Here is a 23,457-nt window from a genome sequence, read left to right as displayed (position 1 = left end):
AAACTGTGTGCCAAAGTTACTGGCTTATCCATTAAATGACTTTGTGATCTGCCACGCTGTTGTGATGAGGAAATCAATAAACACTAAACAAAGTACTCAAGTGCCGGCTTATATTGTTAGTGACCTACATACAAATGTTTTACATAGTCAAACAATATTGTTATATATAACAACAGAATTCAGACATCCATGAAAACGTAGAACTGTCCATATGTAAAGCTAATGTTACATTTTCAATTCATTCATACACATGCACAATATTTAAATACATGTGAATAGAAGATAAGTTTAAAAATGATCAAACACTGCTATTTGGATTTAGTGCAAATCACCTGTAAATATCACAAAAAAAGTATAACAATAAGAGAAGAGAGAGTAACAATCTTATCTTTCAAAGCTGCATTAGCCATTACAAAATACTTCAAAATGTGCAGCAACAGGATGGGCATTTTAAAAAAATGTTGCATCATTTCTACATTGTAGTAACACAATCAACATACATAGCACCAATAAGATTAAATGCTGTATTTTCGCCTGCTACTTCTTGTTCTCTCCTGGCTATGAATGTACACTTCATCCCAGCAGTTCATGGACAGGAGGAGTGTTGAGTGTTACAGCTTCATTTCCTCGGGTGATGTCACCGGTGTCAATACAACATCCTGAATGTCAGCTGGGGTGTAGCTGATCTCTGAGCTGCATTCCCCTGATCTGCAAACACTAGCCTGGAAACAAGAGGGCAGGCTGAGCTCCAACACACCCTGTAGTTGCTCATAGCACAGGAGAACACAACGCTGTTCAGGGCCGATGAAAAAGAAAAACATACACAAGGTCATCAGTAGGTCATGGGCAGTTTTTCTGTGGATTTTGACAAATATTACATGTGTACTGTTGCTCAAACATGGATTTCACAGTTTCTTGTTTTTCTTAGACTGATTGATTAGGGCAATGCTAAAAAAAAGACAGTCAACAAGGAAAAGTTCAAAGTGATATGGCTTTACTATACTTTGCCAGTTATACATTACCCTTACCAGATCAATGACCAGAAGGTTTGCCAAAAACTTCATCACTGAATCAGAGGAGTCGTCCACTAACTTTAGCCTTTGCGTAGCAATGCTCACACAGGCACATGCAACAGTGGAGGGTAAGAACACTGAAAACTTGCAGTCTGGGAATAAATTAAAAAAGATTATTTACAATAAAAAAGAACAGTCTTATTATCATGAGCACTTAACTTTACACACAAGACCACTGCAACAGTGCCAAAGTCAGTAGAGAAAAGGTGGCAGATAATTAGACATATGTTGCTATTGTGGACACACCCTGATAGACAAAGGCAAGTGCTTAACAGCAGACATTTCCCAAAACATGATCATTTGATACGTTATCCTAATAGCTCCAGGCAGGAGAGATGCTGAGACAAACAGTCTGCCATTTAATCCATGTTCAGACACCTTTTTGAATGGGCTACAATGTCAGGAGCTAGGAATTGTCTTAATTTTATGGGGTTTTAATGTCAAATAGCCTGCCTAAAACAGCCTAACTGACTGTATCCCCGCGACCTGTTGCCTCGGGCAGCATCACAGAGATTCGTGGGAAATCAGCCAGCTGAATAGAGGGACGCAGGTCTTTCACAGCAGACAATACAGGATTACACAAACTCAGCTCTCTGTCTCCAAAATGAACTGCTGACGCATCGTAATCAAAGTTATGGCTGCTTTGTGCCAATTGTTACGTAGGGAGTCACCAGTAACCAGCTACATTTAATGCTCGCTGTTAAACCACCTAAAATGTTAAGCTTTATTTAACTGCAACAGACATAAGACAGCTGTGTTAGTAGTTTTTAAACAATGATCACAGAAATCATTTAATTCAAGGTGAAAACTAAATATTTTTTATCCACTCCCAACTTTGTTTTGCTGAACTGTATTTGGAGAAACCATCCCATAGCTATATAACTTACCTATAGCCGTCAGAGCAATGTAGGAGTGAACATGCTTACGCACGTTCTGGTGGTGGTTTGGTGGAACAAAGGGGAGAGCTTGAAGAACTGGCTCCAGGAAGTCAGAGGGTACCACAGAGGCCAGACACCAGTCTAACCTGGACACCACTGCCACCTCCCACTGCTGCAACAAACACATTCCTCTTAACCAACAAACCATGAAAAACCCAATGCGGAAAAACTCCTACACGTCACAGAAGTTGTGGGTAGAGATGTTATCAATTAATAATACAGAAGAATCTTATGACCTGAAGATTGCACAATATGTGGCCCCTTATCTAACCTCAGTGAAATGTGTGTGAATCTTTGAGTGAGCCAATGTTTTAGGAAACCGGGTCCTGATGACAAGTAGGCCTGATTCTGAAGCTTGTTTAACACCCATTAAAAAACTGTATTTTATAGATCAATTGTGGTGTTAAATAAGCTGTGTGTTGTATAGGTTGTTTAAAGGGAGATAAAGCGTGGTGTGGGGGAGCTGTTATTAGAGAGGTTGTTGGACAATTTTCTGCTTAAGACAACAATGACTTGTGAAACACACCTCATCCTGCTTTTGCAAAAGACTGTCAGACAAACTGCTGGCACAAATTTAAAAAATCTTTGCACTTCTGTCATCCCAAGTACAACGTGTAGTTCATGTCTTACCAGGATGTCTGAGACTGAAATTGAGTTTTCAGTATAGATGCAAAGCTTGCTGGCAGTCAGAGGGACAGTCTCTCTCATTTTGGAGGCTAGGAACATGGACACAGCCCCCAAGAGCTGTAGGTTGGACTTCTTAATGGCAAACCGGCTCAGGTAACAGTCCAGGTAATGCACGGCCAATGGAAACACCTCTTCCTCACATTTCTGCTCCTCACACACCTGTCAGGGAGTCCAGTGTCTATTATACTTCAAGTCATCATTGTGTGAAACTGGCCTTTAATTTTGGACAAAGCTAATGTCTAATGCCTACCTGAAACATCCACACTGCTAGTATCCTCCTCATGTGAGGCTGGATGTCTGTCTGGATGGTATTAAAAGAGGCAGACACATGGCTGCAGGTCTCCAGGGCCCTCAGGTTGTGTAGTGCTCTCAGGTCTCCGGTAGCAGGGTCGTGGCTTGCCCGGACAACCGCTTCACCCTCCGTTTCACCCCAATTTTGATCTCTGGATCTATTGTTGACTTGTTCATCCTCGTAAAAATCCATTGTAACTGTTAACTTGAACGTAGCAGCAGTCAAGCATTTCTACTATTAAACCATCTATACAGACCTTAAAATACCTATTCACCTGTAAGCTAGCTCCTAACAATTAGCCTAATTGGTCAAACAACTTCACAAACTGCATACATTTGCGTCTCAGTAGGGCTTCATACTTTAATTTATGCCCAATTGCTCTAATTTAACATGTGCCAACAAAATAAAATAAGACTATGCGTTTAAAGTAATTTTAAATCGGCTTTAAGAGGCTAGTACTAATATCCTGGAGGACCGGTCGATGCTCAATGCTAACTAGCCTTAAATGATAGGAGCAGTGAAAACTTATTACTGTAAACGTCGCACGATGTTTAACTCTTGTTTTTTTTATTACAACTTTCATCCCCCTGACGTGTTTGTGATTGTAACCACAGTGTCTTATAAACTTGTTGTACTGGTTGCATTTAAGCTGTTATAAAGAAAACAACTCCTCATGGTAAATGCTAGATTCATCATCATTACTAAACGTACTAACTAAACTAAAGGTGTCTTAAACACAACTGGGCTGGTGGATGTTACATAATACATTACATTAGATTTGTGGGTGTTTATTTAGTCATAAACCAAAGTATTCTAATGTAAATGTGAACTTCACTTTTCACATGTGACCCAATGATGAAGTCTCCTTCTAGTCTACTCACTCCTCTTTGACCTGCTTAGTGATGCTGCCAGTAAAACACCTAAATCAGAATAGGCTTCATCCACTGGGGACCATGCATGTCTGTACATTTTCTGGCCACCATATAATAGTTTTTGAGATACAGAAATGGCAGACTGACCAACTGACTGAACGTCATTGCCAGAAAACGTTTCTTAAAAGACATTAACTTTTCTGGTCTACTTGATAGATCATAGATGACCCTAGTGGGTTCTGGCGAATTTGGTTTCCTCATCTGAATTGTTTCCTTTTCAAAGATACCCAGGCAGGTGAAATTAATCTACTGTATCATACATGAATGAAAAACACATAGGCCATGGCTCATTAATGTCATGAAACTCAAACCAAATATACAATCCCAGTTTTTACTTTGTCTACCTCTCAAAAAGGTGTGAACATGCAATGGAGGGAAACAAGTGATCCTTGACCAACTTCCAAGGATTTAGTTTTTAATTCAAGCTGTTGCTTCAAAACAACAGTTGCTTTTCATCAATACAGAAATACCAGTTGTATATAGTATATCTATACAATCACTGCATTGCAACTGCAGGAAAAAGCTCAAAGATTCACAATATGAAATTCAAACTGCCACATCACTACTGATGTGTACTTTTGAATGTGCAAACTAATCCAGGCGAATAAAAGTATTTCTGAAACACTAATAAATCACTGTGATGTTGAAAACTGACCTTTCATAGGACAGGAATAATAAGGTAAGAATTAACAAGATTTTCTACATGCTAAAGAAAGCATGAATATTTCCATCAGAGATGAATGATGGGTCTGACCACAATGAGTCCTCAGTCCATTTCAACTGTAACAGGGAGACCAATTTCAATATCCCGTGACTCTGAGTTTTGCAGTTCTCTGCGGATCTCTGCAGAGATCATAGGGTGTGTTTGTATCTTGAGCAGCTCCAGCAGTGCTGCCTTCTGTTCGGAGGCCAGGTCAGCCTTGTAGCGTTGAGCCAGGGTGAGTAAACTCTGATGCCACAGCACAGGAAGAACACGTTTTTCATTGCGGAAGGACAGGAAGTGAGCCACCAAGGCATCCAGGACACGGAAAGGCAGGGCGTATTTCTTGTCAAGCAATAGACGTAGGAAAATGCTGTTGGCGCCGTTATACTCCATCTCTGCCAACTTAAGCATCGCAGCACTGAAAGACACGAAAGGTTGTGCATACATGTTACACAACCATCTGTGTTATGCAACCTTACTCATGCTGTAATTTGCCTGCACCACATAAAATAAAGCTTTTAAGGTTACACGGCTTGAATCTTATTTGTAACAATAAGATGTTGCCATCTGTCCACTGGTATGACCTTACCTGGAGTGGAGCACAGGGATTGAGCACTTTGTGAGTATGCTTCCAATGATGATGGCTTCCCTGAGGGTACATGTCCCAGATTCACAGAGGGGAATCAGAATACCTGTGTGACAGAGAAAGCACAAAATATGAAAAGAGTACTGGACAAGTTCAGAGACCTACTATAGACTGATCAAAAAAAAAAATCTACACTGAGACAGAAATATTCACACTTTAAACTGGATCCTGCAATTTCCATAATGCTTTCACATCACACAGGATGGATGAGAAGGATGTTTACACAGTTGCATGATTGCAGAGTCGGTTATGTGAGGTGAACAACACAGTGCCTAGCCGATATAACACCATCCATTAACTGTGAATGGATTACCTTGAATTATGGACTTTGGCTGACGAGACTTGTCCATATTTGTTAGAAGGTTTGCTGCCAAGTCAGATATATCACAGCAGTAAAACTATAATTACAACATAGATGCGGACATGAAAAGCTACTTGCAAGTCAGAAAGTGAAAGTCATGTTTATTTCAGATTACTGAACCCTCCCTGCATCCAATTTGTAATTAGCTAATTTTGGTTTAAAGTTTATAGTCCTCAAGCTGAAACCAAGATATGCAAGTGAAGACGTGAGCAACACTTGACAAAGCTCCTCATGAGCCACAGAGCACATTACACAACTGTTTTCCCCAACTACAGACCTCCTGATTCACCAGTAAGTGGATTTTGACACAGGAAACTATCCTCTGATTTTAAAGTGTACAAATAAGAAGTGATACGTGTGCAGATGACAGCAGAACAAAACTTTAATTTTAGCCTACATTTAAAAAAGCTGTTTAATGTTTAGTACAATAGTTTCAACACTCACCATGCTGTAATTCCAGATCAGACATTATGCTACACATTGCATATTAAACTGAGTTAATGGTAGGCCTTTCTTCCATAACTCCAATAAGCAATGGAAAAGTAAATTCCCTAATAGTCAATTAGCTCAACTATTATCACTGTATGTAGTGAACCAGCAGTCAGCAATTACATTCAACCACGGGTTCGTTTTTCATTGTTGTTCAATGGTATAATATGAGACTGTTTCTTTTAAGGCTGTATCCAACATCAAACTCTTTTCCCCCCATTAATAAGTGGGGAACACAAGCAACTTATATTTATAACAGTCTCCTATGTGTTGCACTACCAGACTACAGATGTAATAAAAGATTTGTGGAAGTTTTAACGTAAAGTTAAAAGTTCAGGGGCCAACAGTTTTGCTTGATGGCCAGATGGGTCACTATTTGCCAACCACTGTATAAACACAGTATGGTGTTTTTGTGAGCCACAATGCTGCAACATTGCCACCTAGTGGTGGTGTCTCACACTGGTCGTTTTCATGATATGGGTCATGGGATGTTTGGGGAGAATAGTTCTGTCAAATTGGGACAATTACACAGGACTGGCAGGATTAAATGGGATAAAAATGATCCTTGATAATCATTGGCCATAACAAATTCTACATATATGAAACATGATATGACCCAATTAAATATGAGTGTGTTAATTACTGCGCTTCCAGAACCAATGGTGTTATTTACCCTGTGGACACGGGCTAATCCTCCGTCAATGTCCTCAGAATAACATTTCTAAATTAAGCACTGAAATTAGAAATGTGATGTGTCCCAGAAAGCTTGTGTTTTCTTCTTCTGTCAAATCCTCTCTTTCATTACTTTACCCAGTTTTTTTTTTCCTTAGGGTCATGTGTGACAATAGCTGTGCCCAACATTAACTGGACATTTAATGAAACAATAACTGGTAATAGCTAACATGAATGGCTGCAAGCAATTTTAGGATATGAAATCCCCAGGTAATTTCATTTCACCAACTAAGACGAAGGTGAGTGTGATCGGACTGGTGGTGCATTCACAAACAGGCTTTCAAGAGCAGTTTCACTTTAAAATTCTGTAGCTTTTGCTCCATAAGAGAGGAGGCGAGATATTATTTACCCTGCAACTACTGGAACCATTGATAAGTGAGAATTTGATGAAAACAGGACTAGCACTAATGCATAAGTCCTCAACAATTAGAGGGTATGTTTGGATTTTTCCAAGTCGGTCTTAATACAATACTGACATGCCATGTACGTGGAAATGGGTCTTGGTTTCTGTAACAATTCATACTCTCCATACTGACCCTATATTAGCTTCACAATACCAGGCAATCAGAGATCTCAGCCTACTGCAGTCTGCAGATTTCTAAATGCACAGTAGTTTCTTTAATGGTGGCAAGAATGGCCGCTAAAAAACTTGTCCCTTAAATGTTGTCACGGACACACTGTACCCCCCCCCATTCTCCTCAACAGTGAACTACATGTCACCGCCCTAATATGTAGGGCAGACTTTGGATTGGTTCTGCAGTGCTGGGTTTTTGTAAACTCTCAAATTGTTTCCACCCAGATTTAACAATGAAACCTGGGATATGGTCCTCAGTCTCTATGAGTGAAGTGTTTAGAGACTCACCTGTGAGTCTAACCCTATGCTGATTCGCTGAAGCATCCTATTAGCATCAGCTCAACTTTTTAATGCATTTTGCACAGAATGAGGGCTGGACATTTTGCCCTCCACCTTTTTAATGTGAAGCAAGGCTGTACATGTCCCAATTCTGTATTGTTTTCTTAACACACTGGCTAAGATTGATATTAATCTTTCCATGCCTCAAAAATAGAGAAATGAGTGCATTCCCCAACATGTTTAGCTTTTACTTTGAAAGGGTTTACTTTCTGTCTCACCTTTGAACCACGCTCCTGGTTTAAACAAGGCTTTCTTCAGGGCACTGTAGAGATGAAAGTTGAGACGCTTGTACTCTGAAATATCATCTCTCACTCGGGGCAGCAGCACCAGGTTGTAAAATCGCTGGGCCATTCGCTCTTTCAGATTGGATGAGAAGATTCTATAACAAAAAACAAATAAAAGGAAACATGTTGAAGTATCTATAGCAAATACAGTCATTCTGTCAGTGTAAGACTCATCAATCAAGAACAATTCTGATGGGGATTCACCTTGTTGCTTGGTACATGGCTGCTGCAGTCCAAGTCTCTGGCTCTGTCAAATATAGCACCTGCTCCCAATTGGAAAGCGCTGGGATGATTTTGAAAGCCTTTGGCAATTTACCGCTCCGATATTTTGACAGAACCTGAATCAAAAAAACAAAAAGGAGAATTATAATTAAACTGTGCTCCAGAATTACAGTCAGGCATGACAGAGACGGAGCAGAGTGTTAATTGATTTCTACAGAACACTATTGATACTGGGCACGCTTATCATCTTCTCATACCCCATTTAGAAGTGTTTCATTTTTCCCCTATCTGTATGTTGGGGTTATGGTGCATGTAAAGGTATACATAGGGTTAGGGTTTAAGATAACTCACCTTATTGACACCTTTGTAGACTTCGATTATCCTTGGGTCAAGTTGGGGCATTGGAACCCCTGACACCTCCGACATCACTGTTCCTACCTCAGTCTGCTTCTCTGTTATTTTCTCCATGATAATGTCAGCTAAGGTCCGTCTACAAGAACCACAAACAGAAATCACAGTTAGACATTTAAAGTAGAAATTGAGCTGAATGTTTGTGTCATGCGTCATTTGAGTTCAATCGCTACAGCTAATTTCAAGATGAAGTCAGAATTAATGCAGTGTCTTGCCTCACTGGGGGGTTCTTATTCATGAACATCTCCATGGCCTTCTCATCATCAGGGTCGACGACGACTTCAGTGTCACACTCGACATCACCAGCTCCAGCTTCCCCCAGCGCTGGCCACTCCTCATCTGAGTCTGCATCCTGACTTTCTGACCCTAAAATGTCATTGCAAGACTAAGACGGTCAGATAAGATGGTCACATATATAAACCAAAGAGCACCACAAATGTTTGTGACGAACTGTTTAAGATATCAATCAAGTAGTTATGCCGTGACTGAGTGATATTTTACATGTAGCTTTACTTAACAAAGCATATTCCACACATATAGTCAGTGAGATGTGTCAAAGTCTTTCATCAACTTCTGTTCTTTGAATGTATATTATATAGTGTGGAACAGATTATAGTATTTCTGATTTACTACTTTCCTGTCAGAAAACCAAATTTCTGAGACTAAATATAATTAAGTAATTCCTGATTTCCAAATCTACAGATACAAGATGTGTATTAAAATAAGAAGTTTAGAACAAATTTTATTAATCCCAAAGGAAATTTTTGTGCCATCAATATGCTCAATGCAACATAAACACTGGGTAACGAAAGACAGTTTTTAGTTTAATCTAAATACAACGTACAATAAATAAAAATAAAACTATTAAAGAGGAAGAAATGAAATTAAAAAAGAATAAAACATTTACACAGCGCAGATATTATGGAAATTTTGCCACCATCTTTAGAGAGTAAAGGGTATTAAACCTACACTTTACAGACAAAAGTGTGTATTTAACATGTAAACATTACACTTGTATAACTATTGAACATTTAATTCAGAATTCAGACCTATGGGTATGGGTAGTAAGGTTGAGATTGAGGAGTGAGTTAGAAGTACCAACTTGGTTAATCAGACATCTGTTGCATTTTGAGTTTCACTATAAGTGTAAAGTGCAGCACAAATTAAATGTATTATTATTACTATTATTATATGCCCTGGGGCCCCAGAACTCCAAAAACCCCAAAATCTCCAGGTGTACATGTGCCAACTGGTTTGTGCCAAGTAAACGTAAGAAATTATCAACATGCACTACTAAAGCACAATAAATTGCATGATTAGGTGCCTAAAGATGGCTCCTGCTAAATTGTTTGATCATGACAAACTCTCACTGTATCTAGAAACACCTTGCACATGTCAATGTTGTGCTGTTATTCTGCATAGCTCCAAAATAACATGGGAGGAATGGGTGATTTATGATAGGGTCCCTTTGACAGGTTAATCTAGATGATACAGCAGCATTATTACCTTTAACTGGAACTAAGAGTCCAAAATATGAAAACCAGCCCCAGAAGTATACGCACTCATATATGATTAGTGTTACGTTATGTATGAACTGGTTAATAATAAGATTGCCTATATGAACACTTCGAACTAGCTCTGTCACACCAGTCTTAATTCTTCTTATCTATCATTTTAGTGATTTTACAGAAATACATAACTTTCCAACATTATAGAAGTCATACCGAGGACAGTGACAGGTGTTTTCTTCTTCTCTGGTGCCAGGCCATACTCGGTCTGAAGTTCCTCTTGTTGAATCCGGGCCTGTTGTAAGATCTTCCGCGACAAACGCTCGTCTACGTACTTGTCCTCGTCTTCTCCCCGGCTGTCTCTGATCTTCACCCGGCCTCGGGATCGGATCGTGTCCGCTTGCAGGATCTGGTCAGCCAGCGCCACGGCCCCAACGCTCTTCTCTCCTCCTCCTCCTTTGGACTTCTTCGCTTTCGGCATCACTGCAGTTTGATGGGAGCTGTGCTTATAATCTTTGTGTTCTGTGCTGGCATGTGCGAGCTAAACTTTAGTCTTTATAAACACTGTAAACACCAGCCTGTTCAACACGTGCAGTGCTCCACTGCGAGGGAAGTGACGTAGATGACGTCAGAACGTAACATCCGATGTTTTAAAGATAGCAAGAAAGTAGTTTTTGTTGGCATGCTATTATTATATTATCATATTATATCGGTATACTGCATCATTCATTCGGAATAATGCTTCTTAGATGTTTAAAAACGGAAATACAGTTATTTAATTTGACCGGAAGAGACATTTGTCACCCGGAAGTATTCAACCGAAAACCAAGAAAGCAACTGGAGGCAAAACATCAATGGGGGTTACTTGGTGAGATTATTACATTGCGGTTCTGTTTATATTGTTAAAATATAACAATTCAAGTAATATTATATGCTTTTCATACAGTACCCCTCCTCAAACACCGTACATACGTTTCATTGTACCCGGTGTTGTGTCAAAGTCTGCCCCCTCCCCTTGCAATAATGTTCCTCTCCTGTTTGAATTGTGTTTCTCATAGAAATACACCCGCGTTTGGAGTGGGTTATGGTTAAGGTTAGCTGGTTGGGGTTACGGTAAACTTGGGTTAAGATTAAGCAACTCAGAAGACGACTGGTTGGGGTTATGGAGAAGGGGGAACAGACTTCGACATAACACCGGCATCGCTTTGTTTCATTCACACGATGCTCTGCAGGACATGACACCTGACTATAACAGCAACTGTCAATAAGACTTATCAGTGGTTGTTCCCTGCAGATGAAGTGTTTTCTAACGTGTCGTGGCGTTTTATTCGTGTCCCGTAGTGTGTGCCAGGTACCCGTGGCAGAGGGGAAGAGTGTGCAGCAGACAGTGGACATGCTGCACAAGAAACTGGAGCAGCTGGGTGCAGTGAAGCAGGGCAGCTTCTGTGTAGACTGTGAGACTTACCATGCCACAGGAAACGTCAGCGGTATTATTTCATTCTTGATCTTTTTATTTTAATATCTGCTTCAACTGTAAACATATAGATTATTACTTATTACTACTTTACTCTGCAGAGTTTGGCACTAGAAAGCTGCTTTCACATTCATCTGCTCAAAGTGGACATTTTCTCTGACCTCATCAAAATCCCATTTTAAGGAGTAAAAAAAACAAACAAATAAGGCATTATTGTTCCAGGTATTTTTGTCTTAATACATGCTGTATGAGGATTTTTTAAGTGTCAATATTAACACACTGAAACAATTAGACAATTAACTGATCAGTCAACAACACATTGCAAACTACTTTGATTGTTTGATTGATTATTTACATTAAGTCACATCAAACAGAACTGTCAAATCAACTACAACTAATGATTATTCTCAACAATTTGTCGATTATTTTCTTGATTAATCAATTAGTTGTCGGTCCATAAAATGTCAGAAAGTTATGAAAAATGTTGATTACTGTTCCTCAAAGCCCGATGCGATGTTCTCAAATGTCTTGAGTTGTCCACAACTGAAAGATATTCAATTTACGTTTATAGAAGACTAAAGAAACCATAAAATATTCAACTTTTATTGAAATGTTCTTCTTAAAAATGACTAAAAATGATCTCACATGTGAGTATTTGCTGCTTTTAACTGTTTTATATCAATGTAAAGTCAATATCTTTGGGTTTTTGACAGTTGGTTGAACACAACAAGTCATTTTAAAATGTCACCCAAGGCTCTGTAAAATTGTAATTGACATTTTTCAGTCTTTTCTAGGCTAAACAATTACTTGTTTGTTGAAAGGAAATTTGATTATGATAATGACAATAATCATTAGTTTAAGTCAGCTTTTTTTCATATAACCCCTTATCACAAATTTACCCCAGAGGACTTCACAATCTGTATGGCATACAACATCCTCTATTCTTAGACCCTTGATTTGGATAAGGAAAAACTTTAACATGGATAAAATGGAAGAAGCTTCAGGTAGAGCAGCAAAGAATGGATCCCTCTTGCAGGATGGACAGACATGCAATAGATGTTGTGTTTATGGAAAAGACCACATAAGAAAAATACAGTATGGAGAACTGGATTCCAGAATTATAGATACATTGATAACATATAAGAAGACTATGTTAGTTGCAGCTGTAACCACAGTCAAACAATCCACTAAACTTGGACCTACACTGTTACATTCATTTACTATCAAGTATCTCATCATATTTTAAATACTTTTTGCATTTACAACATTATTTATTAAGTAACCATTAACTGTTCTATCTACAGCTATCGGCGAAACATTAGTGGATTTTAATACAACAATGTTTGTCTATTATAAGCTGTGTAAATGATCTTACAAAGTGGAAACACCCTTTAAAGTGACAATCACATTACTTAACTAAATAAACGTAACACCACTGACTGTCAGTCTTATCTGTCCATTTACAGGTCAGCCCACCAAGCTCTTATATGTGATGCACAACTCTGAAACTCCTCTGAGCTGCCTCGCTCTGTTTGAAGGCGGGCCCTGTCTTGTAGCAGATGCAAACTTTGACGTTCTCATGGTGAAACTAAAAAGCCACTTCCAAAATGCTAAGGGCCACAAGGTGGAGTGTCGAGGTTCAAGATACCGCTACTGTGACTTCTTGATAAAAGTTGGCACTGTGACAATGAGCTCCAGTGCACGAGGGATATCAGTAGAGGTATGTACACACAGCTGGATCATACTAGTGAGATTGCAATCATCACTGGGACTGTATACTAACTCTTGTGTTTCCTCAGGTGGAGTACTGTCCCTGTGTGGTTCCAGGGGACTGCTGGAATCTCCTGAAGGAGTTTATGCAGACATTTCTTGGCCCCAGCATCCCTGAATTGCCGTCTGTGTTTGCTGCAAAGCCTGAAGGGCTTTTCGCACCAGCAGACAGCGTTGACACCATGACTCAGTACCTGGAGTTGTTTAACAAACTTCGTAAACAGCAAATTCCAGGAAGTAATGTGCGTTGAGTTGTCAGTATGAAATGGAGAGATCTATTTTTTTATGTTTGTATTGATGTTTCTTTATTTCTGGTCCTGTGGATCAGTAAGGTATCCAGGCAATTTTGAAAGCCTTTTTAAATTTCCATTTCTGGAGCCTCAGCACTGCGTTACACCCTCCTATTTGATAAAACCTTGTATTAAAGAGAACTAGTGGAGAACAGTAGATAGACTCAGTATCATCTGTGATCGTTTTATAATCATACACTCACATACTTAAGATGTCCTCTTGGTGGGGTTGTAATTTCCTAAAGAGAAATTACAGTAGCTGCATTTTAGCTTCAAGTAAAATTACATTATTATAGTTTTGCTATTGGGTTGTTATATTAGATCTCTTTTAATGAGGTGTTAGGCTTATGTTTAATTAGTTTTGAAGAGGTTTAATCAGGAAAACATCTGCAGGGGTGAACCATGGGTGTGCATAATAGTTAAAATCATGTCCACAGTATAGTAATCCACTGATGTAAAACTCAAAGTCTCCATTCTACTGAATTAATACCTTTTATTTCTGTTACTATAAATGTTTATTTTTCTCATAACTAAGAACTTTTACTTGTAAAAGAGTGTGTTTACAGTGTGTTATTGCTACTTTAACCCAACAGTTAGGTTCACAGTTTTTCAAGTCTGTCTTAAAACAACAGTCAGAAGCCCATATGAACACTGAGAGAGACACTGTAATCATTCTTTCTGTCTGCCTTTAATAGTCATAATGACTATAGTCATAATGACTATTAAAGGATCCCCTTTAAATGCGATGGGGCCAAAATTCACTGTGTCCAAACAATCATTTTGTGCAAAAATGCATCAGAAAGTTTATCTAAAGCTTATATGAGGATTTGGACTAGTTGGTCATTAAATGGATATCTGCCACATTTTCAGCAATCTTTCTGTGTTTCCCTGTTGAGCTGCAGTGGAAGTATAGTAACAGAAGTAGGGACTCTGACACTAAAAAAGCTATTGGTGAAAGATATCTACATAATATGACTAATTTGTAAGCTTCATATTAGCTTCAGATATATTTTAAGTAAATCATTACACCAAATGAGGCTGTATGGGGACAGACTTGAAGTGATTTAAGCAAAGAATCTGAAAAGGTCTTCCACAAAGTCAAAATGTTCTCTATATTAAAAGTATATTTGACAGAGCCTGAGAGGATCCACAGGGGTGAAATGTGGAATAAACTGGTAAAAATTAGCAAAGGTCTGAACACATTTATTTTTCTAAAGATGGCAGTATGAGGTCTGAACCTAAAATCACAGCATGATTAATTTGGGCGAGATGAGAGCCTGAAAACTTTCTATCCCCTTTGCAAGTTTTTCCAACCTGTAGCCCTACTGGATTAATAAAAAAAAATTTCACTCAGTTGTTAAATTGAGTAACAATCATTTGCAGTGACACAAGCCTAGATTTTGAAACAAGGCTCTTCCACTTGACAGAGCTTCAAGGTGATAGAATGCTGATTTATAATTGACTTGATATGACAATTGGGGTTATAAGATATGGTCCTGGGGTGGTCTCCCAAAGCCCCTCTTTCATTTAATAGGGCCCAAAAACCCTTGACTTGATTTCATTTGTGAAAACTTTGGTGAATGCGGATATTGATTAATACACTGCAGCCAGGAGCTTGTGCTTAAGTGGTACACATCCTCAGATGCGTTATTTTAAATCAGATTACCACAGACCAGCTGACACATGGCTAACACTGTGGGGGACACCGGGGTCAGGGGCTCGGTGTAGGTTAGTCCTCTTTGCCTCGGTTATTGTTCCATGTGGCCTCGGTCGGTAGGTCGGTGGGTGGACAGACAGACGGACGGACGGACGGTCCATCCTGCTGCCTGTTGTTCCGCCATCCCGCCAATGAGCGCCGGGCTGCTGCTGAGCTTCAGTCCAATGAGAGCAGCAGCGTCTCGGCTCGGATCGAGAGTGAGGTGGTTCAATCTGAGGAGGACAACAAGCGGCTCCGAGTGAACCGGATGGACGGACTCAGGCGACGGTAATGTTGCACACAGTTTTCCCCGTTATCAGATGTTACAAACGCAGTGACGAGCACTGATAGGGCCCGGCGTTAGCGGACACTTCATTAACCGGCTCTCGGTTATGAATGTCACCGGGGAGTTTGGAAACGGTTAACGGCGCAGTCCGTTAGCGCGCTAAGCTGCTCCGTTAACGTTAACAACAATCGTCCTCAGCGTTAGCTCGGAGCTACCGTGGCTAAGGCTGCAAGCTAAGAACATTACCGGTAGCTGCACGGTGCCAAGCGTATTATTTGTGTTTTAACAAAGTGCCTTCACGTTATTCGGTAAGACCCAGCTCGTTAACGCTAGCCCGGTGCCCAGCCGCTGGAGCTAGCGGCTAGCGGGGTTAGCTAACTTAGTGCTCGCCGGGCTGCCTCACACCAACAAAGTTGTTGGATGTTCCTGGAGAGTGGCTCTCTGACTGCTCTTTGTTCTGCTTCAACATGGGGACGGTGGGATAAGTTAGCTTAGCATGGCGATAAGAGCCAGCCAGGTTGGACGAGACAACAGGCGTGAAAAACACAGGACAGAAAGAGTCGGGATGAAATAACGTTAGTGTTAATCACCGTCAGATGCGTAGTTAAATAGTCGGTTAACGTGTGCAGCTTCAATAGCACAACAAACAATGATGCATGCAGCTGTGCACCAGTGGCACTAGTTTGCAAGTTAACGCCGTCATTACATTAAATTGTCAGTTCTGCAAGTAGAGGAGTATATATTTTGAACACAGATTTTAAAAAGCTAAAATAGTGACAGCGCAGGTAGTGGTGGTGTAGACAATTGACTTAAGCTAACCTCATTTAAATGGACAGAAAGCCATTCTCCTTCATGTCAACATTTCTGCTTGTATTTAAGGCCGTTTAAACGCTTTTAATATTGTCTGTATGGAAATGAGCATACTGAGTTGTATCAATAGAGACACTATAACATCACATAAGCACGTATGAAATTATGCGTGATGCTGCATATGCAGATGATCAGTATGAACATAATCTCTGTCACCAAATAGAAACTGATTTTGTCTTATCTAATTCCTAGTCAAGTCTATTTGCATAGTCCAGTGCTGCACACGATATCTCAATGGGCTTCAGGGGCCCACATTATCAATGGTGCATCCCCCTCTGCCCAAGATCTCTGTTAAGACACAAGGAAACCTCCAGGAAGAAAACGTAAGCACATATGGGGGTAATAGGCTTTAACTAAAACCATCCTCTCACAATCTGACATGCATCAAGTAGTTTTCCACACAGTGTACTATTACTGTAGCTCTTTGCTATGGATTTTTTGTTTTCAGTCACATAAGTAAAAATCAGGGTTGATTATAGTTTTTAATAAATTGCTTCTATCATGCGAATAGTAGATTTTCAGAGCAGAATTTTAGAGAAGATCGCATTAGAGCTGGAACAATTAATAGATTAGTTAAATTAGTTGTTCAATTCGATTAATCACTTTCAGTAATTTTTTGAGAAAGAAAGTACAAATTCTCTGATTCCAGCTTTTTAAATGTGAATGTTTTCTTCTATGACAGTAAGCTGAATATTTCGGGGTCATTGGGCTGTTGGTCGGGACAAAACAAGACATTTGAGGACATTGTCTTGGACTGTGGGAAACAGTGAACATTTTTTACACCACTTTCTGACATTTTATGGACCAGCAACTAATCTGTTATTTGAGAGAATAATTGGCAGATTACTTGATATGAAAGTAGTCGTCAGTTGCGGCTCTAGTTCACATTACAAAACAAAAAAATTGGATTGAGCTTTTCTATTTAATTCTTTTACATGTTTTCCCTACTGTAAAGGATCTAATATTACACCGTCCAGCTGTTCTGGAGCACTAATTCAATTGAATGAAAGGTGTAGTTTTGTCATCTGAGCATGTCTGTTATTTGTATTATATGTAGATAATTAATACTGTCCTGTCTCATTATTGAACAGAGTAGCGTAAGAGACTGCTTTTACTGTAATTAAGGACAATTCTGCACCGTTAATTTAATTTCATCTCTCTTTCCCAGAATGTTCCTTTGAGTGCCGGTGGAGACGGACAACATGGATGATAAGGCTGAACACTCCTGTTGAGTTCTTTGTGAGAATGTATTGTCCCAAACCCAAACAAGCCAACATCTTTTACAGTAAGTATATATTTTCATCATTACTCGGACTATTCAACTCAGTCGATTCTATGATCATATGCTAATCTTATTTCATGTTTTCCTGTAAATCTCACCTCAGAATGAGTCGCTGCCCGGCTACAGGACGTGTGTCCTATCAGTGAGGCCACATGTGTATCTGGAGAGATGGATCGTTGTAAGCACGTGGGGCGCCTTCGTTTGGGCCACGACCATTCCATCCTCAATCCACAGAAATGGCACTGTGTGGACTGCAGCACCACAGATTCAGTGTGGGCCTGCCTCAAGTGCTCCCACGTGGCCTGTGGACGTTTCATGGAGGAGCACTCGCTGAAACACTTTCAGGAGTCACACCACCCACTGGCGATGGAGGTGCACGAGCTGGATGTCTTCTGCTTTGCCTGTGGAGACTATGTACTCAATGACAATGCAGAGGGAGACCTCAAACTCCTCAGAGGGGCACTCTCTACTGTTAGGAGCCCAGGTAGACGCTCGCTGCGCTCCTCGACTGGGGGGGAGTGCACCCCCTGGTTTGGGGAAGGAGGACCACAGCCAGCCATGCAGCTGGCCTTGCGTCACAGGAGGAAAACCCTCCTTGGGAAGATGTTTCAGAGGTGGATGGACAAACATGAGGAGCTGCAGGATCAGCGGAAAGAGAAACTTGAGGAAGCTAGACGACAAAAGAAAGAGGTAAAAAGGAGACTCATGGAAGAGCTTGGCAATGTCCCCCCCAGAAAGAGTGCGAGGCTTCTTACTCAGGCGCCACGTTCAACCATCACACTCATTCCTCGCAAATTTCGCGACCCTCCAGAACGCCTACCTCCTCCTTCCAAGAAGCCTTCCCTACTAACCTTGTCCCGTAAGGCTCCTCAGAATGGCAGAGCTGCTAAACTGAGGCGATACTACTCCAGTCACACGGTAACACGCCGGAGACTCGCTCCAGGTGTCACTGGTCTCCGCAATTTGGGGAACACATGCTACATGAACTCTATATTGCAAGTGCTGAGCCACCTGCAGAAATTCAGGGAGTGTTTTCTCACTTTGGACCTGTGTGAGACTGAGGAGCTGCTGGCCAAGACCAATCACTCCCAAGGAGTGAAGGGGGTGGCAGGAGGTGTAGTCAGCAGTGGTAACACAGCACTGTCAGGATGCCCTCTCGGACGCATGGGGAAGGCAGGCAGTTGGAATTTACCTGTGGGCAAAAAAGAAAGTACCCCACCTTCCTCGCAGGCTGCCGAGCTGGTCCAGCCCAAGGAGCCTCGCTGCTCCACCCGCCAGCAGATGTCTCTGTGCCATGAGTTGCATACACTTTTCAGGGTCATGTGGTCAGGCCGGTGGTCTTTGGTATCTCCCTTTGCCATGCTGCACTCTGTGTGGAACCTCATCCCAGCTTTCCGTGGTTATGACCAGCAGGATGCCCAGGAGTTCCTGTGTGAGCTGCTGGACAAGGTGCAGCAGGAGCTGGACACAGAGGGGTCCAAACGCAGGATAGTTATCCCCATCACAAAGAGGAAACTGTCCAAGCAAGTGCTAAAGGTTCTGAACACCATCTTTCATGGGCAGCTACTCAGCCAGGTGAGACCGGACACTTACAGCCTGCTGATATACAAATGTTTAAAGTATGATTATCTCAGCCTAGATCATCACAGTCTGAAATGTTTGATGTGGAGTACTTTATATCAGAAAGTGTTTTTAAAAATGTATTTCACAAAACAACAATAATTGGTTAATGCAATGAAAAAATGATATTGTTATAAGCACAGACTGGCTTTTCTTTCTACACTTGTCTACATAGTTTGAATATGATTTTCTGGACAATGTAGAGTTACTCAAAAATAATTTATTTTTAAAAGCATTCTTTAAGTTTCAGTCTTGAGGAAAATGTACAAGAGGAATGTAAGTAGGGGTACAAATACAAGAAAATCAGGCAGATGTTGCATGTGAGTAATCATTATAATGAAATATTTAACACTGTCTTGTATTATTTCTCCACAACTACAGTAGTAATTGTACTGCTTTTTGTATGTAAAAGACTTAAAATAAACCAGAACACGAATTGTCTTTGCAGAATAGAGATCCATCATTTTCATCAAGAAGGAACAAAACAACTTTAAACTGGAGTGTTTGAGTCCTGACGTGTTCTTTATTGTATGAAAAGTGAAGTTTTTTCCTGTCTTTGTGCACTTTTTAGGTGACCTGTTTGTCCTGTAAGCACAAGTCTAACACAGTGGAGCCATTCTGGGATTTGTCTTTGGAGTTTCCAGAGCGATACCACAGCATAGACAAAGGCTCTGGCTCCACAGCTTACCAGCGCAGCTGCACCCTCACTGAGATGCTGTCCAAGTTTACAGAGATGGAGGCTCTTGAAGGCAGCATCTACGCCTGCAACCACTGCAACAGTTAGTACAATGTTTAGTGCAATGTAATGCAAAGCCACCAAGTTTTGAAAACATGCCAGATTTCTTAATTCCTCTGTTGTTAAGAGTTGCCTTCTGTAGAAGAATTTCAGATTGAAAAATTGGAATTAATTATGAACAAATTCAGGACGTCTTCCAGCAATTCAGAATAATTTAGATGCACCAGATTTGACTGATTCATTCTGAATAAGCCTCGTACTCCAACATACAGCTTTCTCAATAATGTGTTGAAAACATTGCACATACTTATGCTAATTTAGTTCCTTCTGAAAAGGAAATTGGACTTTGACTGTGAAAGTCATTAGTGCCAAGAGAAGCTCCGTCTGAACAGCATGAATGTAAAGTTTTCATTTGATTTAATTTGTCTTTAAAGTTTTTTTAATGCAGTTCCACTTTTTAAAAATTAAAAAATGTTCTTAATTGGGAGGCTGCAGTTGGAAACATTAATTCAGTGACTGAGAGGCAGAGCCTCCAGCAGCGGGCCAACACTTCTGTTCATCTCCTCAGCAGATGACAAGCAGGGACTGAGGACAATGGTCCAATCACCATGTCCACACTCATGAACTCTCAGATTTTGAGGCACATTTCTGCTAAGTCCGTGAGGGCTTATGCCTGTCCCACTGTCAAATCACCATGAGCATGAATGCTTCCTCTCAGACTGTTTGAGCCCTTTATGCACACTTTCTGTTTCTGTCTGCACATCTGCAGACTTTGCCTGAGGGAATTACCCACAGTTCATAGTGTTGTGACGTTAAATGTAGGGTTGCTGGGTGATGTCAATTAAGTCCCTGAGGGTTCAGAGCTTTAGCTTTAGGGGGGACATTGAGACTGGACCAGTGACTTACTGGTGAAGTGCACAGTGTTAGCTCACTGTTGAACAGCCTTGGAGGAGACAGTCACTTGAAAACTAGGCTGGCAGCAGCTATGGAAACTCACACAAAAGGTTTTCTTTAAGTGTTCACAAAGTCTGGTGTATTGTAAGAAAGCTTGTCAAAAAGCCTCACATCAATAATATGTATTTTAATTGGTCTGTGAAATAATTTACCATCTCGTGTCTTTTGTGGTCTGACAGAAAAAAGACGGAAAACATCCCACAAGCCCTTAGTTCTGTCAGAGGCATGTAAGCAGCTTCTGATCTACCGTTTACCTCAGGTTCTACGGCTGCACCTCAAACGCTTCAGGCAAGTTTGTAGTATTTGAAACATTTTTAATTACAGCTTTGTTCATGTTTTTTCTGACTTAAAACAGAGTGTTTTCTAAAGAAGCCAACATATTTATCATGAAGCCTGTGACTCACTGGTCCCTGTTGTACGGCAGGTGGTCGGGGAGGAACCATAGGGAGAAGATCGGCGTCCATGTGGCCTTTGACCAGGTTCTGAACATCAAACCCTACTGCTGCACAGGCTCAGGTCACTCTGTCCACAGAGGAGGCTACACCTACGATCTGTCTGCTGTTGTTATGCATCATGGTAAAGGCTTTGGCTCAGGGCACTACACCGCATACTGCTACAATACAGAAGGAGGTGAGAATGACCTATGAAGGCCTGTAATTAAGTGCATGCATTCACTGTCGTATATTTACCTTTCTTTTTGTCCTCAGGTTTCTGGGTCCACTGTAATGACTCTGAGATGAAGGTTTGCAGTGTGGAGGAAGTGTGCAACACTCAGGCCTATATTCTCTTCTATACCCAGAGGTCTAACTAGGTACCTCTCGCTGTGATGTCGACCTGTGCATGGAAACTTAGGGCTGCATTTATGAAAATGTTCTCTGATGTTTTCCCAGATGTCATTAAACAATCACTTTGAAATGATTTACTAAAAAAAGATGGCAATGAGGGCAGTAGGACAACCACAATCATGAGCCAAGGTGTAACAAAAAAAAATTTAGCAGCTTAATCCAAATGAGAAAGATGAAAATTATGGCATAGATAGTCATTTTTCCAGGATAAATTGAAAGAATTGGTGAATTTGAAATCATTTTTTGTGGATTTGATTTTAGGTTAAAAACAAATGGCAAACCTTTTCATAAATGAGGCCACAGGTTTCTCAGCCTGTGGAACCAGTATATTGGTTTATGGCCTGAAGGCTGTGGCAGTAGGTCCGACCCTGTCCTGCTGAACACCAAGTTGTGTGTCCATGTTTTTTAAAAACAATCAGGCTAGTGTGTGTTGAGTCTGGAAACAACCAGGCGCTCTCCTGAGACAGCATTTTACATTGAAGGGCAACACGGACTCTGGAGTTTGGAGCATTTTACTCTCAGAGATGATCTCAATCTTAATGTGTGTTTTAAAGCTAACACTTGATCCCAATAGGGGTGTAACGGTACACAAAATTCACAGTTAAGTTTGAACCTCAGTTTTGGGGTCACGGTTCGGTTCAATTTCAGCACAGCAGGGGAAAAGCGAAATGTAGTAAATTCGTTCATCCGACAACGGCTCATTGGGCCAAACTACCACTGAAACTGTTTCTGATTCCTGCAGGGAGTCAGGATACCTGCTGACAGCTGAATATGCTGATTTATGGTCAAACTGTATATAAAGTAGTTGAAACTAGCTCCAAGTCCAGCAGCTACAACAGTAACATGCTGCTCTAACACTGATGCTTCAGTATTATTAGTAATAATCTAATGATGTCATATATAATAATATATCAGAGGGACCAAACCACTACTTTCTTTGCAGTACTTTTTAAATAAACTTTTCTTGATCACATGCCGTCAGACCATGTCATAAATCAAATGTTTTACATATATATATAAATATGTCTTATTTCAGCGTCACTCAAAGGCGAAGTGAAAGAATAGCATACATCCATGATGAGCATCCTACAGCTAAGTGGTGCGCTGCCAAAACTTTCCGGGTGGAACTTGTGCTCTTCAATTATCGTTCCACATGACAGAATAAGACAGATTCTTAAACTAGAAGCTTCCACATATTCTTTGTATTACTGCATGCACTGAACCGTGACATCTGTACCATGATGGTCCAGGATGAATACATGTACCATTACACCTCTAGATCCCAGTGCACTAAATATTATGAAAGCTACATCTTTCAACACCATTGAATAATTCCCCTTTGACAGGAATCTTGTGGAATAAGAGACTAAAGTTCAGACTCTGTGTTGCTTCTTGTTCAGCTTTTTTATTATCGTGAAATGTCAGTTATGGAAACTTTTAATA

The 23,457-nt window shown here is 40.5% G+C and overlaps 4 protein-coding genes across 4 annotated transcripts; 2 read left to right on the top strand and 2 right to left on the bottom strand.

Annotated features, from left to right (window-relative positions):
• Positions 1-611: 611 nt before the first annotated feature.
• ccnd3 (cyclin D3) lies at positions 612-3,182 on the bottom strand. The gene is made up of 5 exons (XM_053315513.1): positions 2,949-3,182; positions 2,642-2,857; positions 1,961-2,123; positions 1,029-1,165; positions 612-791 (listed from the first exon to the last, which is right to left on the bottom strand). The coding sequence occupies exons 1-5, from the start codon at positions 3,180-3,182 to the stop codon at positions 612-614; spliced, it is 930 nt and encodes a 309-aa protein (XP_053171488.1).
• A 1,144-nt stretch (positions 3,183-4,326) lies between these two features.
• Positions 4,327-10,796, bottom strand: bysl (bystin-like). Its single transcript, XM_053316645.1, has 7 exons — positions 10,408-10,796; positions 8,899-9,049; positions 8,624-8,762; positions 8,255-8,388; positions 7,985-8,145; positions 5,215-5,317; positions 4,327-5,043 (listed from the first exon to the last, which is right to left on the bottom strand). Exons 1-7 carry the CDS (start codon positions 10,670-10,672, stop codon positions 4,689-4,691), a joined length of 1,308 nt encoding a protein of 435 aa, XP_053172620.1. The 5' UTR covers positions 10,673-10,796; the 3' UTR covers positions 4,327-4,688.
• A 227-nt stretch (positions 10,797-11,023) lies between these two features.
• med20 (mediator complex subunit 20) lies at positions 11,024-13,898 on the top strand. Its single transcript, XM_053316669.1, has 4 exons — positions 11,024-11,059; positions 11,533-11,678; positions 13,132-13,385; positions 13,465-13,898. Exons 1-4 carry the CDS (start codon positions 11,046-11,048, stop codon positions 13,684-13,686), a joined length of 636 nt encoding a protein of 211 aa, XP_053172644.1. The 5' UTR covers positions 11,024-11,045; the 3' UTR covers positions 13,687-13,898.
• A 3,854-nt stretch (positions 13,899-17,752) lies between these two features.
• Positions 17,753-23,062, top strand: usp49 (ubiquitin specific peptidase 49). The gene is made up of 6 exons (XM_053316684.1): positions 17,753-17,862; positions 17,963-19,434; positions 20,051-20,258; positions 21,349-21,457; positions 21,594-21,799; positions 21,877-23,062. The coding sequence occupies exons 2-6, from the start codon at positions 18,028-18,030 to the stop codon at positions 21,978-21,980; spliced, it is 2,034 nt and encodes a 677-aa protein (XP_053172659.1). The 5' UTR covers positions 17,753-17,862; positions 17,963-18,027; the 3' UTR covers positions 21,981-23,062.
• Positions 23,063-23,457: the final 395 nt, after the last annotated feature.

Source organism: Scomber japonicus, chromosome 3 (assembly GCF_027409825.1).
Source record: "Scomber japonicus isolate fScoJap1 chromosome 3, fScoJap1.pri, whole genome shotgun sequence".
Taxonomy (NCBI): domain Eukaryota; kingdom Metazoa; phylum Chordata; class Actinopteri; order Scombriformes; family Scombridae; genus Scomber; species Scomber japonicus.
Note: the sequence above shows the minus strand (reverse complement) of the source record. Positions and strands in the feature narration are given on the sequence as shown.

Excerpts from the sequence above, each read along its gene's own strand:
- ccnd3 (XM_053315513.1), bottom strand. The coding sequence starts at position 3,182 with ATGGATTTTTACGAGGATGAACAAGTCAACAATAGATCCAGAGATCAA. Across the intron at positions 2,858-2,948 it reads TAGCAGTGTGGATGTTTCAG|GTGTGTGAGGAGCAGAAATG; the intron begins GTAGGCATTAGA and ends ACTCCCTGACAG. Across the intron at positions 792-1,028 it reads ACCTTCTGGTCATTGATCTG|CGTTGTGTTCTCCTGTGCTA; the intron begins GTAAGGGTAATG and ends GGCCCTGAACAG.
- bysl (XM_053316645.1), bottom strand. The coding sequence starts at position 10,672 with ATGCCGAAAGCGAAGAAGTCCAAAGGAGGAGGAGGAGAGAAGAGCGTT. Across the intron at positions 8,389-8,623 it reads TCTACAAAGGTGTCAATAAG|GTTCTGTCAAAATATCGGAG; the intron begins GTGAGTTATCTT and ends TTTTTGATTCAG. Across the intron at positions 8,146-8,254 it reads GCCATGTACCAAGCAACAAG|AATCTTCTCATCCAATCTGA; the intron begins GTGAATCCCCAT and ends TTTTTGTTATAG.
- med20 (XM_053316669.1), top strand. Across the intron at positions 11,679-13,131 it reads TGCCACAGGAAACGTCAGCG|GTCAGCCCACCAAGCTCTTA; the intron begins GTATTATTTCAT and ends GTCCATTTACAG. Across the intron at positions 13,386-13,464 it reads CACGAGGGATATCAGTAGAG|GTGGAGTACTGTCCCTGTGT; the intron begins GTATGTACACAC and ends GTGTTTCCTCAG.
- usp49 (XM_053316684.1), top strand. The coding sequence starts at position 18,028 with ATGGATCGTTGTAAGCACGTGGGGCGCCTTCGTTTGGGCCACGACCAT. Across the intron at positions 19,435-20,050 it reads ATGGGCAGCTACTCAGCCAG|GTGACCTGTTTGTCCTGTAA; the intron begins GTGAGACCGGAC and ends TGCACTTTTTAG. Across the intron at positions 20,259-21,348 it reads CGCCTGCAACCACTGCAACA|AAAAAAGACGGAAAACATCC; the intron begins GTTAGTACAATG and ends GTGGTCTGACAG.